Source organism: Prunus dulcis, chromosome 3, assembly GCF_902201215.1.
Source record: "Prunus dulcis chromosome 3, ALMONDv2, whole genome shotgun sequence".
Lineage (NCBI taxonomy): Eukaryota > Viridiplantae > Streptophyta > Magnoliopsida > Rosales > Rosaceae > Prunus > Prunus dulcis.
The window spans coordinates 5279974-5295711 of record NC_047652.1 but is presented as its reverse complement, the minus strand read 5'-3'; the positions used below and the strand labels follow the sequence as shown (position 1 = coordinate 5295711).

At 36.8% G+C, this 15738-nt stretch overlaps 2 protein-coding genes across 8 annotated transcripts; both read left to right on the top strand.

Moving 5' to 3' along the window:
* The first annotated feature begins 1188 nt into the window (after positions 1–1188).
* On the top strand, positions 1189–6924 carry LOC117623207 (centromere protein C). 7 transcript variants are annotated; one of them, XM_034354100.1, is made up of 13 exons: positions 1189–1489; positions 2279–2481; positions 2572–2660; positions 2749–2851; positions 2980–3143; positions 3307–4088; positions 4175–4274; positions 4656–4741; positions 5386–5494; positions 5589–5656; positions 5987–6095; positions 6216–6323; positions 6558–6924. In XM_034354100.1, exons 1-13 carry the CDS (start codon positions 1334–1336, stop codon positions 6683–6685), a joined length of 2205 nt encoding a protein of 734 aa, XP_034209991.1. In that variant the 5' UTR covers positions 1189–1333; the 3' UTR covers positions 6686–6924. The 7 variants fall into 7 exon arrangements, with proteins under 7 accessions (XP_034209991.1, XP_034209994.1, XP_034209993.1 ...); XM_034354103.1 differs by having other exon boundaries at positions 1228–1489; positions 3376–4088; positions 5386–5506; positions 5586–5656; XM_034354102.1 differs by having other exon boundaries at positions 1228–1489; positions 4674–4741; positions 5386–5506; positions 5586–5656.
* Positions 6925–12233: 5309 nt separating this feature from the next.
* Positions 12234–13677, top strand: LOC117622564 (F-box/kelch-repeat protein At1g80440). The gene has a single exon (XM_034353292.1). The coding sequence runs from the start codon at positions 12526–12528 to the stop codon at positions 13591–13593; it is 1068 nt and encodes a 355-aa protein (XP_034209183.1). The 5' UTR covers positions 12234–12525; the 3' UTR covers positions 13594–13677.
* Positions 13678–15738: the final 2061 nt, after the last annotated feature.

The following is a 15738-nucleotide window of genomic DNA, read 5'->3' as shown; positions in this document are numbered from 1 at the left end:
AAGTTGATGATGTCTCTAATCCTTCCAATTAACTAAGTACACCCTATTTAACTACTAAAAATACTCCTTGTACAACCTAATACACTATATCACACAACACCTTAATGAATTTAAATCATCTGCTTGGATTTTATCTGCTAGGATCTGCTTGACTTTTAATATAAAGCTGCCACATCAAATATAATACTATCCAATGGTGAAAATAACTGTCACGCCATATATTGTAGTGAATTGAAAATAAAATTACATTTTTGCCAAACGGACAAAAGCTAACGTCGTTAGTTATATTCTTCTTCATAAAGAGATTCAAGGAATCCCAAGTAAGAAACTCAATTACGCCAATTTTAGCCAAAAAAAAGAATGAAAAAAAAAACCCTTCTATTTCAAATCAAATGATTACCAACTTGACTGGTTCACAACGTAATTAATAATCCATCCCACATATACTTCCATGACGGCAACAAGCTACGAGTGCGATAGGTGGGAGGGGATGAATGTGTGGGATTGAGGTTGTGGAGCATTTTGTTTAGGGTAGAATTCCATGTAATGGGTGTAGGTGTTGGAGGAGGCCTAGTTGATTTTATTATTCTTATTATTATCAATTGAAAATTATAGAAAAAATAATAGGAGTTTTAGCTGAATGGCTTATAAATTATAATGGGATTGAGAATAAAATGATTTCTACAAGTTGAGAGTAGAAAGAAAGGTGATGGGATAAAAATAAAAAAAAATAAAAAAAAATTGGGTTTTGTGGACTCTCAAATTTTTTAAGAAGAAGAAGAAGAAAAAAAGAAAAGGTAGATATCTTTTTTGGTTATTTTATATTGGGGTAAATGAGTAATTTAATAAATAATTTTATAATATGATGTACTCAGTTAATTTTAGAATTCGTTTAGCTGCACTCAAATCTGCTTGCTTAATTCTTTCTTTTTCTAATTAACTTGTGCACTATTTCGATAATTTCTGCAATTAACCTCAAATGACAACTTTTATTCTCAAAAATTAGATTGCACATACAAACGTGAGGTCTAATTTTTAAGGTTAAATTTTTCAATCGAAGAAGGTTTTTAGATGACATTGGTAATTTTTGGACGAAAAATTAACGTAATGAGTAAAAACAATCTGAAACTCCAGTGTTCGTGTAATTGCTGAAAAATTGAGTGCGTGCCAGCGCAAATAACTTTTTTACACGAACATGAGTGGTCGGGGTGCGGACGGTCCAAAAATAAAAAAACAAAAAAAACCCTGCTCCCTCCCGCTCAACTTTTCGAATCGTTGTGTGAGTCTTCTCTTTCTCTCTCTTAGGGTTCTCTCCTGAAACTTGACATGTGAGATGAACGAGGTTCAGAGCTCCGACCCAGTGGACCCGCTGCAGGGTTACACAGGCCTCGCCGTCTTCCCAAATAGCGGGAAAATCTTACCGGACAATTCCAAGCCCTACGACATCGGCAACGACCTACAAACCATCCATACTCAACTCAAGTCCGTGGTACCTACCCTCGCTCTATCTCCGTTCTCATTTCTCACCCACTTTCTTCTTATACTTTTCAAAATTGGAATTTGAGTTTAATTTTGTTCCTGCTTACTGTGAGTTTCCAGTCAGATTGTTTTTTCTCTCTCTCTCTCTCTCTCTCTCTCTCTCTCTCTCTCTCTCTCTCTCTCTCTCTCTCTCTCTAATTTTCTGATCTATAAAGTGCAGGATGGGTTGTTACTGTGTAGTTATGAATCTTCTATTTTTATTTTTTGAGGTGGAGGGTTCAATGTCTAGTTGATTGAGCTTAATGTAACTATTTTGATCTGGGTTCTTAAATGAAGGCTATAATCCTGTTTCGTTGCTGAGAAAACGAATGAAAAGCAGATAAATGCATATAATGCTAAACTTTTGACACCTCGTTTGGCACTTGGAATTTGGGAAAACTGAAAACTGTAATAAAAAAGTGTAATCCTTCAATTTTTCCTTTCAAATTTTGGGGATACTAATTTTGGAAAGCTCATAATACCAGTTATTATTATTATTTTGTCTATGATTTGATTTGATTTGTTAAAATTCAACAAGCAGGCCGAGAACCATGGGGTTTGTCATTACTGAACTTATAGCTTAGTGTCTCGCATGCAGTGCGGAACTGACTCTATAAGTATAACATATGTTTTTTGCTTCCAAGTTTTGTCTCAAATAAAGTCATTCTATGTTCCGCCGTTGAGTCAATGACATGGTACACTGTAGTTCAATCACTGGGTGGGAAGCAATCATGGTTAATTATTTATTCTGCTTTTTCAGGCCTTACAACAGAGTCCAACTAAACTTAAAGATCAGGCGAAAAACATTGTAAGTGGTACTTCGGAAATTCCGAAGTCTGTTAATCCACAAGCATTGAAACAGAAAGATGCAGTTGTTCCTGAAATGGCTGAGGAAAACCCTCGACAGCAAAGACGAGCCTTGGGTCGTAAACGGGCTCGTTTCTCTGTGAAGCCTAATTCCAGGTAAAGCTTATGGTTGATGCTTCATTTTCTTAAGAAGTACTTTTACTCTGTTAAAGATACAGGTTGATGTTTGTTTTATTCAATTTGCAGTCAACCTGCTATGAGTCTGCTACCACCTTTGGATATCAAAAACTTGAAAGACACTGAGGAATTATGGACAGCCTATGAGAGGCATGAGAGTAAGTTGCACTCCCTCTGTACTTCTGAATCTATACTACAAACCCTTGAGCAACTGTAAACTTTTACTGCTTTCTGATTGGTGCACAGATGCTAAAAAAGAAATAGAGAAGCAGATGGGTGGTGCTGTGTTGGATGCAGATCAGCAAAATCCATCCCCGATTAAACGGAGCCGTCAACCAGGAATTTTGGGGTATTATTAAAATTTGTTTACTGGCCTAAAATAAATACTTTCATCTATTCCTTCAATATGCCTGCATTAGCGTGCACCATCCTTTTTCCTATTTGTGGTGTAAGACAGCATTTTTGTTGATAACACAGGAGGTCAGCTAAATATAAGCCTCTCTATCCATCGACCGATGCTGAAACTAGTGAGAATGGTAAAACCTCTCAAGATATGCTTGAAACAAGCATTCACAGTCCATTGAATCACAGCTCACAAGCAGAAAACAAAGATGTTGCATTGGAGGAGGTGGATTTAGCTGGTAAGCAATTCCTGTTAAAGAGAAAAGGTCTTTTAGCATCTGCTGTGTGAATTAATAGTTTTCCCTGTTATCTCCCTTTTCCCTTTTCCTATCATGCATTTTTTTTACTCCCCACCCCTCCTATTATTCCTTCCTGATGGCATGACAACTGTAATCTTCACAGGTGCAACAGCTAAGGCAGATAAAGAACTGGGTGAAATTTTACATGACCTGCTGTCTAAAAATTGTGCAGATCTAGAAGGGGATGGGGCGGTCAGTCTTTTACAGGAGCACTTGAAGATCAAGCCTATTAAAATGAAGAAATTAAGCCTCCCAGAATTCCCAAGTATCCGCAAGGTTGATTATAGGTCTTCAAGAAGAACCTTGCCAAAGCCTACAAATGTCTTGACAGACATAGATAACTTGGTTAAAGGGATACGCAGTAAAACACCTGCTAAGCGCAAACAGGGGGCAGAAGGGTCTATTCATTTAGCTTCTCCAACACCACCAAAGAGCCCTTTTGCTTCAATTTCGGCTCTAAAGAAGAGGATTTTACAGTCAAATCCATCAAGTGATCCATTTTCAGCTGATGATATTGATAGGTTTCTAGAGACAAATCCTTCTTTAGTTGAGAATGGCAACAAACAATCTGAGCTGGTTGACACAAGAGAGCAGGCAACCATTTCTGATAAGTTGAAGTTAATTAAACAAACTGATAATTTTGAAGTCCCGACAGGTTCACCTGAAGTGGCTATTGAAGAATTCAGTCATGCATTTGAAAGATCTATGAGTGGAGATTCAAGTAAACATGGTGAGAGTATTGTTGTTGGCTCAAGTAGATCTCATCTTGAAATGGAGGATGACATTGGAAGCAACAATATGGATAACAGGGTTATGGATGGTACATTAAGTAGGCCTGATGCTGACACAGATACTTGGGGAAATGGGGGCAATGATGGGAACAAGGTCAATTTACCTTTTGGCTTCTGTATGTTTTATTTTCAGAACTGTAAATGCTTGCTGATTTTGTGATGTATTATGACGAGATACAGGTGGAAGACACACTGGAGGAAGCACTGGATAGTGCAGAGCCTGAACTTAATGTGTCAGTGTCAACTTTGGAAAAGTCGAACGGCACTCAGAATGAATTAGGTATGAGCTACTTGTACTAAATGAGAAATACTAGTGTAGTGTGCAATCAACTAAAATCTCATATCAGAGCGTCAATTGCATTTATTTGCCACTAGACTCTGCAATGTTCCGCATCTACCGTAAGTATCCAGATCCACCAGTTATGATATCAGGGACTGAAAAAAACTTGTAAAACTAATTGAACCCAGTTACCAGTTCATATTGGAGATGAAATTTCACAGAGCCCACCAGTTAAACTTAGTCCAGCTTGTTGAAATCTGCTTCTAGTGTCTCAATACGTGTTTAACATTAGAAATTTGATTGTTCTTCGCTAACATTAAATTGTTTTTGATAACTTCTATTCTAACTACCTTTGCTTGTCATTTCTTATTTCTCTAATAGATCAATTACATTCAACAGAAGTTGAGGAGCATCCAACAGATGGTCTCTCCAGAAACCTAGACACTGGTCCAGAGACACACAACGAGGTTACTAATTACCAGGCTATTTTCCTTTGCCATTCTCTCATGTTATTTGGTGGTTCTCATAATTTTTTAATACCTTTTGACACATTCTAGCATTTCTGTAGTGATCACACAGAACTTCCATCGTATTATATCATCACTGCCATTATCGTCATCATCAATTGTTTTTATATAAATAACAAAGCTCTATTCTCAAGTTTGGCAATTTTTGAGAAGCAGTGATGTTCTTAAGTTTCTTTAAGGTATCCATTCATCTGTACTTATTTGGGGCAAATATGGCCCAACAGTGGTATACAGTGTACCCATCTACTTTAAGTTCATAGTTTTCCACCTGGTAGGTAGTCTGATGTTAAAGGTTACTTTTGAATTCATATTGGACAATATAAGCCCATTCTGGCCTTCTTTAATAATGGGTGGATGAATCAGAATTATCAAGAATTCAGTAGACTCAGTTTGCATGTGGCTAAGTGTAAACAGAATATGATAGAAGTATTTGCCCTTGAAATCTGACTTACTTGAACTTTAATGTCCAGAAGCTTGTTGCTTGCTTGCTTTTTAAGCTAGGATTTCTCTTCTTCATTATTTTTTCTTTCTCAAATAGTCTTTTTATCATAACTAATTTTATATTTATGTTTCTTGTAAAACAGAGAATACAAGAGCATTCTGGAGCATTATTGAATAAACAGATCAAAGCAAACTCACGTCCACGCAGAAAGCAGAAGAGTAAAGAAGTTTCTAAAAGGCAAAGTCGAGCAGGTCTTTACTCAGGCAATCTGACACTACTCATTTTACTACTTCTCTGCTGCCGGTTTACTGCTTATTTCTCTAATATATCAATTACATTCAGCAGCAGTTGATGAGGATCCAGCGGATGGTCGGTCCAGAAACCTGGACAGTGGTTCAGAGACACACAATGAGGTTACTTATTTCTAGGCTGTTTTCCTTTGTCATTATTTCATGTTATTTGGTGGTTGTCATGATTTATTTGATATCTTTGTCACATTCTAGCATTTGTGCAGTGTTCACAGAATTTCCATCAATGTTAATCATCACTGTCAGTATCATCATCATCAATTGTTTTATCAAAATTACAAGTTGTGCTTGTCACTCTATCCTTAAGTTTGGCAATTTTTGAAGAGCAATGATGTTCGGAAGTTTGTTTAAGTAGTCCATTCATTCATACTTATGTGGAGCAAACATGGCTCATGGCTGGCATACAATTTTACATTTATGTTTCTTGTGAAACAGATAATGCAAGAGCCTTCTGGAGCATCGTTGAATCAACAGATCAAAGCAAACTCGCCTCAGCAAAGAAAACGGAAGAGTAAAGAAGTTTCTAAAAGGCAAAGTCTCGCAGGTACTCATGCAAATCTGACAATATACTGATATTACTACTGCTGCTACTGCTGCTGCTTGGTTACTACTAGTATTAATATTTAATTTCTATTGGAATTTTGTACCTATATTGTTTTCCTAGGGGCTGGTACATTGTGGCAATCTGGGGTAAGGCGAAGCACGAGGATCAAGACTAGACCTCTGGAGTTTTGGAAGGGGGAACGGTTGTTATTTGGACGTATACACGAGAGTGAGTGCATTTATTTGGATAAGAAATTCCTTTTATGTCATGTGATATCGCCCACTTATCTATCCAAAAAGTTTAAGTATTTCTTAGGTTCCTTATATGGATCACAGCCAGAATGCTCTTTGTTTTCATTTCTATGTTACTAGCCCTCTCCCGTTTATCCGATTGCCTTTGTACTTTTTCATTTTGTTTAAGAAAAGCATGAGTGAAACAAGTTAATTGCATTGGATCTTGCAGGTCTGCCAACAGTAATTGGGATGAAGTACGCCTCTCCAGGAAAGGGTGACGGAAAAGCCCCTCTGAAGGTGAAGTCCTTTGTGTCTGATAAATACAAAGAGCTTGTTGAGCTAGCAGCTTTGCATTGAGTTGGCTATATCACTGAAGAATTTGAGATTTGAGATATGCAATGGCTTTCCTTGTTCGTTCCATCCCTAGGAACGGTTTTTCGTTTTAAGAAGTATTCACCAAAGTGGAAGGCCTATCTTGTGAGTAATTAGTAAAGACTATTGTGGTAAATTAACCTTGCTGACTATTGTAGAAATTTAGTCTCTATGAGGATTCCATGATGATCAATATAATGAAAGGTGATTCTCATTGAAGTCTTTGGAAAGATCTTTTTTTTCTTCTTCTTGATATTCTCTCTTTCGGTGTCCTTGTCAAAACGAAAATTCCATAGAAAATGCTGTAAGAGAGCAGCCTTCTAATTCAAAGGTTATGGAAAGACATTAACTCTATTTTGTATCTTATCATTGACAAGGGTTTGAATGGGGTTTTCAGTCCTTTTCCATAAGTTTATTAGTCTTGAAGATGGTTCCCATTGAGTGTTGCTATTTCTTTCTTCGCATGTGTACAGATTGACCTCGGTTTCCTGTATCTCCATGGAATTGGAAGCCCCCGCAATGCGTTTCTTTTTTCTTTTTTGGGTCTCTAAACGACAATAACTTTCTTGATTGAACCACATTAGCAACATGCAAAGGTTTTTTTCACTTACCTCCTACCAAATGATAGCAACCTTTTGCAATTTAAGAAAGATATGCATATTCAACGAACAAAGTCTCTGCGGGTCCCGTGTTCAATCTAAATGACTTGAAATTTAGTTGAACAAAATAACTGGGACATTTTATTCAAAGTAACTTGTTTGAACGGCTTGCACTTCAGTTGAAAAAAGAATTGTGACATTTGGTTCAAAGAAACTTCGGAATTTCTTAAGTTTTTTTCTTCTTCTTTTTTTGGTGGCTAGATGCACAACAAAGTGCTTCTTCGAACCCTAAATCCTAATTCAAACTACTTTATTCCCTCTTGACCTACTTTCGTATAAATGTAGCCATTTCTCCCAAGATGTTGCAATTATCAAAGACAATAGAAAAATCCAGACGACTGCTTAGAGACAACGTCATGGCATCGGAAGATTGCTTCCATTTCAGAAGTCAAAAGTCATATTTTGGGTCTTCCCATTGGTTCACGCCTTGAATTTTCAGGACAAGCAAACACTGTGGATCAATTAGCAGTCAATCTGACCCCAGAAAAAAATAAATATAGCAGTCAATATGTCAGAGTTGCAGGTTTTGTCACGTCAATCTATGATAAGCTAAGTGCTTACGTCAGCATTGTTCATACTAATCAAACTCCAGACTTCCACATTGACAGACCACTGGATATTACCGTTACTTGTGCTACCTTAAAATAAAGTCACTACTAAATTCATTCAGCACACAACTTTTGAAAAATGTATTAACAAACTGCTTCTCTGGTGTATTTTGACACAATCATCTTTCTCCTTTTGACATTTGAAATTCAGTGTTCCATTTTGAGTATTGTATGGTATTATTGTAGCACTTAGCGCTACTCGGTTAGAAAATTAGTGTAGTGATGCCTACTTGTTTGGGTCCGTATCACATGTCATCTCATGATTCAGATCGTACATCTTTTAGGTCATTATTAGTTAATTATCACCCTTGCATTTAGTCTTCATTTTATTAGAGAAGGAGAACTTAAATTCAATTCTCATAAAGGATGGTTGTTGATTTAGGAAGCGCGCCAGAGAGGGCAAGACTAAAGCGCTTACCATGAGAGTGATATTCTTTTTTGCTGATGACAACTTGCTTCTTCAATGAATTGATCCAAAAAATTAAAAGGATTGTGTCATGGAATCAGAGTGACTATGAAGGCAAGTTAGATTTGCTTTACCAATCCACAAGTGTTTTTTTTTTTATGGCTACGAAAAGAGAAGATTACAACAGAAAACCTCTAGGAGATGCAGGCCAAAGAGGCCGAAATAGAAACTATTCAAAACAGATAGGGGGAGGCAAGAGTCCTATAATTTGGAAGAAGAGAGCGAATGCCCTAAACTAGCTAAGGCATCAGCCATAAAATTTAAATTTGCCTCTCAAAACACATGTTGAAATCGAACCTCTGCACAAAAGGAGCTCAGATGAGAAACATCATGAGTAAGTTGTGGAAGGCTCCAAAAAGGAGTGAAGCACCAGTTCTGGACTGAGTCAACCCACAATTAGATTAAGGCACCCTTTGGAGATGGAATAAGCAAACCATCTCCTAAAGCTAAATCCACTAGTGTTGAACAATCTGTAAACCCTTGCTCTTTTATTTATTTATTTTATTTTGGTTGTTTATTATTATAACAGAAAACGGTGGCTCTATGATAAGCCAAAAAAAATAAATATAAATCGTTACTTCAACTTGATGTCTTTATCAGATTTAACCTTGTCACACTCGTAGACTATATATTTATATATATACCATGTGCTTGCTGGTTTTATAGTGCTTAGAAACGCATTATTTTTATATTGAGGCCAAAACTGACCTCAATCTTTAAATTTGTAGGCTGCTTTGCCCGCCACTGCATGTTGTTTCTTGAAAGAGATGTATTGGATGCAATTTTTATATGTTATATTAGGCTAGTTTTCGAGTATATGATGTCCTTATTTAAAAAATTAACGGAGGAAATTTTTCCTAGGTTAATTGTATAATTATTGTACTATAATACGTTCAACGATCGAAATTGTCTATACTTTTAGATATTTGTATAAAAATATCGATATTGAAAAGTATATGCTTATCTAAAATGTTCAAAAACCCCAATCCGTTTGATTACAACCCAAAAATAACGTACCCTTATTTTCCCTCACTAAATGTCTTTAAAAAAATGACATTCATCTATTTCAGCTTATATTAAGAATGCACTTAAAAAAAGGTATTTGGTGATATGAGGTCGTACGTCCATTGATTGTGTTCCCTTGATAAATAAATGGACCCATCAATTATGAAACCTAAGCATATGCTCGGGTCAGCATAATTGCTTTCCCACAACCAATTAGAAGATAAAGAGACGGTGCCCTACACAACTCATGCAAGTCTTGTCCAAAATGATTGCACCATTTTCTTAGAGTTAAATATTAGTTTATGTCGACAATTAAATCTAGTTCAGTTAAAAAAGACATTGTAGATTAGTGATCTCAAGTTTGAACGTCCATAATATTTTGGTAGTGTATACGAGAAACCTAAAGGTTGAGCTAGAATTGTAATGTTAGGGTGGAATGTCAAAATAGAAAATATAAGTATATCAAATATATAAGTATTCAAGAGTTGCATATTATATAGCTAAATATTACTAACTCAATTATAATTTGTTTTAGAAAATTGGGGGGCAGACCACTCATGGCCTAGAAGTGGCTCCGTCGCCCCTCTACTTATTCTCAAATCTTGATAAGATATGCTACGATCAATTGTTTATGATTTTATGATATTTAAAGTTGATCAGTAATTATAAATCGATTGACTTTAGCAAAATCCTACCTGAATTTTAGAAGTACTAACTTCAATCGCTCTTAAAACATGGTATAGTCCTCTACCAATTGATGCAAAATATAGTTATACAAAAGTAAATTAGTGTAAACTTGTGTGTATATACAAAAGTCCAAAAAAAATTAAGATGGTCCCACAAAGTACCAATAATTATTATTATCTTTTTCCAAATGAGGAGATCACTTAGCGTGTTTTTCACTAAAGAATTAGCGGAAGTCGGTGATTAAAACAGGTAATTAGATTAGATCTTGTATGAAAAAGGTTATTAGATTTGATTTTGATTGATTGTCCAAAAGATGATTAAAACACGTAATATACATAAATTGAGGAAAAAACAAATGAAATAAAATAATTGAAGGCCATAAATCAGACTGACTCAGATAATCCAATGGTCTCATAATTAGCCCATTTTTTGTGGCAACACCATATGGAGGCTGTGGTTTCCATCACAATATCTGACTCAGACCACTTATACATAGTCAGAAATACACTCTTCTTATGAGGAGTCAGATCGAGAGAAAAATGCATTGCACTCGTAACACGAAAGTTTTTCTCCGTCGTATCGACGAAACACGGTCTATATGTACATAACTCTATTTAATCAATTTATAGTTTTCGGTTTGACAACCTAATTGTATTTAGATTGCTTTACAAAACTTCATAAAGCGAAGCATGCACATGGGTTTGTACAAAATAGTGGGCATCATTCGGGGGGAGGGGAAGGAAGAAGCTCCTCACTTTCTTCAAAGTTATCATAATTCTTATGCACATGGTTTTGTAACCAATTCATGAAAACCTTCCTCGAATGGAAATTAGCACTCATCACACTTCTCAAGGCTTTCATAATTCTTTCTGAATTATTCTTATGCCTTGGAATATACGAAACCAACTCGACGTAGCATTATTTATCTCTAGTTAATTGAATAAGATTTTATATTTGGTAATTTATAAAATCGATTTACCTTGTTTATTACCATTGATTACTGCGCAAGTTTTGATCAAATCCATAGGCGCAATTGATTACATATAAACATTCTGATGATTTTGTTGCACAAATGTGAGATGGCTTAACTAATAAGTGAGTTCTTAATGAGCTTTTTCTTTTTCTTTAGGTGCACTTTGGAAATGCTTTTCATTTGACTTCATTCGCACTTTGGTGCAACTTGGGAGCATTATAACATAAAAAGAAAAAAGAAAACAAAGTCCGGCAGTTGTAATACGAATGCATGTATACAAGCATACTTTTGCCATATCATAATGAATTTAGCAAAAGTAATCTGTGTACTTTGACAATAATGACCATCGTTAATGATATTGGTCCGGATTGAATTATAAGAGTACTAACACATTTGCCAATATAGCTTAGTTGGTTGAGCTCTTTCAACTCCACTCATATGGGGAGAGGTTCGAAATTCCCAAACACTAAATGAATATTTGTGTAAACTCATCTCCCCCAATCGCTTGTACTAAACAAAAAGAGTATTCATGTATCAATTTTCCATACATGTTTTTAGTGACATGCAAATTTAACTCAACTTTTTCAATTTTGATAATGAAATTGAAAGTAACGCAAGATCTATCGAGAGATTATGATTTCTCTTGTTGGCATGCATTTCTTCTTTTGTACAATAAACATGAACTGACATTGAAATGCATGTAAAAACTCTCTTTCGAGCAAAGTCGGATTATGATTTCTCTTGTTGGCATTTCTTCTTTCCACACATGGCAATGGCATCACCATCACATGCTTTAAATATTTGTCAATCAAGAAAAATGTGCAGATTACGTTGAAGACACACCGACCGTGACAACCCAATTTACAAACAAACCCCACAATCTTCTTCTATTTGTAATTTTGTATAAATAAATAATCAAAGAAAGGGAGAATAATGACAATTCATTGATGATAAATCAAATGAGAAAACTGCTGGCAAACAGAGTCCGTTACTACCGGGAACGTTAACATCGGCAAAAACAAGGCGCTGTTAATTGTCTCCCCCCCGCCCCCCGCCCCCCGTTCTCTATTTTTTATTTTACTCCTCTGCTTGAAAGCATCACCCCAAACCTTCTAGACCTTCATTACCCGAAAAAACCATTCAAGGCAAATGCTTATTTATTTATTAGTTATTGCTATGACAATAAAATAGTTGCCAATAGAAGGAAACATGAAACTGTAGCAGCTAGGGGACCCTTCTTCTATTTCTTGCATAGGAATCGAACACTGCCTTCAAAATTATAAAAGCCCCTTCTGAGCAGTCCCAGGAGCTCAAATTCAAAAACCCATCTCTCATAATTCAAAAACCCATCTCTCAGAATTCATAAAATCTCTCTCGGAATCCAAAAACCCAAGACTCTGTTTTTGTTTGATACCAATTTTTGTACCATGGTTCTGATTTCTGGTCTGCCTGACGATATAGCCTATGATTGTCTAATTCGTATCAAACATGATCAGTTCCCAGTTATGGCATCGGTTTGCAAGGGTTGGAAGGCTGAGGTTGAGCTGCCGGAGTTTCATCGGCTTAGGAAGGCTGGCGGCCATAGCCAAAAACTCATTGTGATGGTTCAATCACATGTTGTCTCAAATCATGGTGTTGGTGTTTTCAAGTGCCCAGATAGCCCGGTTTACCGGCTCACTCTTTGTGAGCCGGATTTGGGTAACTGGTCTGAGTTGCCGCCGCTTGCCGGTTTTGCTACTGGGCTACCCATGTTTTGCCAACTGACAGCGGTCGGGTCGGATTTAGTGGTGATCGGGGGTTGGGATCCGATGTCATGGACCATCTCGAATTCCGTGTTTGTCTACAACTTTGTGTCTGCCACGTGGAGGCGTGGAGCTGATATGCCAGGTGGTGCTCGGATTTTCTTTGGATGCTCGTCGGATTCGGATCGGATGGTGTTCGTTGCGGGTGGACATGATGATGAGAAGAATGCGTTGAGATCGGCAATAGCATATGACGTGGCGAAAGATGAGTGGATTTCATTGCCTGACATGGCAAGAGAACGCGACGAATGTAAGGCAATTTTCCAGCATGGCAAGCTCCATGTCATCGGTGGCTATTGTACAGAAATGCAAGGCCGTTTCGAAAGAAGCACCGAAACATTCAATTTGTCCACATGGCAGTGGGATCAAGTACAAGACGACTTCTTGCAAGTCGCCACGTGTCCAAGGACGTGCGTGGACGGCAATGACGAGACAATGTACATGTGTCGTGGCGGTGATGTGGTGAAACGTAGACGCGGAACATGGAAATTCGTGGCGAAGCTGCCAGCTCAGGTGCGTAATCCAGCTTGTGTGACAGCATGGCAGGGCAAAGTATTAGTGATTGGATGTGCAGGGTTTGGGGAGCCCCACATGGCTTACATACTAGATTTGGACAATTACACATGGACAAAACTAGAGACCCCTCACAAGTACTCTGGTCATGTTCAGTCAAGTTGTCATTTGGAGATTTAAGTCTCAGCATCCAACTATCATTACATGTCTAGTTTGGGTCATATTTTTGTGTTAGATATATATATAGAGAGAGCTGTTTGTAAAGTTCCTTTTTCGACAAGTCAGAAAATTGCATTGCATGATTGTCGCCGCACATCACTCTTTTTTCTGCAGTCATCAAGATTCAAGTAGATTAATTATTTTGCATAAAAATTAGTTATGTCAAATCACCAATTACAATTAGTCAAACCATGTGCCCATTTTATCTGAAGTCAACCCTGAACGTAAATTTGTATGTGCAGGGTAGAAGATTTGTAGGTTAAACCTAGTTGACTTGAAAACTTGTTAGGAGATAAAATATATAGATGATTTTGATTATGAGATCACATTGTACCAGTGGTTCACTTAAAATATAATTATCTAAAAGCCGAATGACTGACTTAAAAGAATAATATTAAATTTATTTATAAATTATTTACTAGTATAATGATTTGAAATAATTACTTCCGCAGAATATTAATTCCAAAGCAACCCTAACTTAAGTCACCAAATGGAAAAACACTTGCTGGAGAAGAGTAAAAGAAGTTCCGGCCGCAGAGATAAGGAAGCATGAGCAATCGTGTTTCCCAAGTGGCAAAGTTAGCTGGGAAGTTTCCTGATTGCGGCTGGAAAAAGTGACCACTTTAATTAACGTTCAAAACATGTGGGTTTAGTCATCATATAATCTATGTTCATATAATCCTAGTTTAACAAAAACAATTCATAGATTAGTATGAGAAAAGAAAGTGCGAAATGAAATAATTGAATTAAACTAATGATAACCAAAGTTAGCGTCTTAACAATGCATATTTATCTAATTAAGCATCGAGAATATTCTACATGCTACGCTGATTTTGAGGTGGAACCTCACCTTTCTTCATAGTATCTAAGCGGGTTAGTTCATGTGCGCAAACCCAACAACCACATGTACTGTATGGCATCAAATATGTGTTGTCTATGTGTTAGACTTGAAAATTCGTCATATATGCAGAGTCGTGTACAGTGCCGACTCTGAGCATGGGTGCGAAATGAAATAATTGAATTAAACTAATGATAACCAAAGTTAGCGTCTTAACAATGCATATTTATCTAATTAAGCATCGAGAATATTCTACATGCTACGCTGATTTTGAGGTGGAACCTCACCTTTCTTCATAGTATCTAAGCGGGTTAGTTCATGTGCGCAAACCCAACAACCACATGTACTGTATGGCATCAAATATGTGTTGTCTATGTGTTAGACTTGAAAATTCGTCATATATGCAGAGTCGTGTACAGTGCCGACTCTGAGCATGGGTGCGGAGTGCGACGGCTAGGGCCTCAGTTCAAAGGGGTCCCAAATTATATATATATATATATATATATATATCTATATCTATAATTTACATATTTTATTGAGAGTTCCAAAGCTTTTTATTTTTAAAAGATCGATGAGTTCCAAAACTTGAGGCCTCAAACCTCTTGAGCGGAAGGCCACATTCAAAATTAAAAAAGACAATTAAAAAAAAAAAAATACGGAAGAGATAAAAGTTGTCCCCTGTGTCTACTCTCGTGGCTCCTCTTCTTCATTTTCTATTGTTCTATGTAGGCCTCATCATTTGGCCCGCGGGCTCATGGGCCGATGGGGGCCAGCTTGGCTCATTGAAAAAAAAGTCCAGCTTGACCGTTATGGGCTTTGAGATGGCTTGGCCTGCCTTGGGCTGGGGTAGGTTTGGACTTGAATGTCTGAAGCCCGGGCCGGGCCTGCCCAAGAAAGCCCGGCCTGGCCCGCCCACAAAATCCCGCCCCGTTAGGCCCGCATACATATATAATTATGTATAAATAAGAGTTTAGGTTTAGAATTATATCACCTTATTACTTTAATTAGTAATCATATTTTAAACAACAAATAGAAGAATGAAATTCAAAACATTATTTAAAAATAATTAATTAACTAATTTAATTTAATTTAAATCATAGAGCCCAAAGGCCCAAGGCAAACCTTTTAATTAATTGAACATATGTCAATTAACCATTGAACACATAATTCTCACATATTATTGAATAAAAAATGATATATACTAAAAACAAAATAGTATAGCCTCAGTTTTCCCCATAATTGATTTTCAAAATAGTATAGCCGGCTAT

Coding starts and splice junctions, on each gene's coding strand:
- LOC117623207 (XM_034354097.1), top strand. CDS start 1,334: ATGAACGAGGTTCAGAGCTCCGACCCAGTGGACCCGCTGCAGGGTTAC. Junction 2,661..2,748: donor AGCCTATGAGAGGCATGAGA/GTAAGTTGCACT, acceptor ATTGGTGCACAG/ATGCTAAAAAAGAAATAGAG. Junction 4,275..4,655: donor CGGCACTCAGAATGAATTAG/GTATGAGCTACT, acceptor TTTCTCTAATAG/ATCAATTACATTCAACAGAA.
- LOC117622564 (XM_034353292.1), top strand. CDS start 12,526: ATGGTTCTGATTTCTGGTCTGCCTGACGATATAGCCTATGATTGTCTA.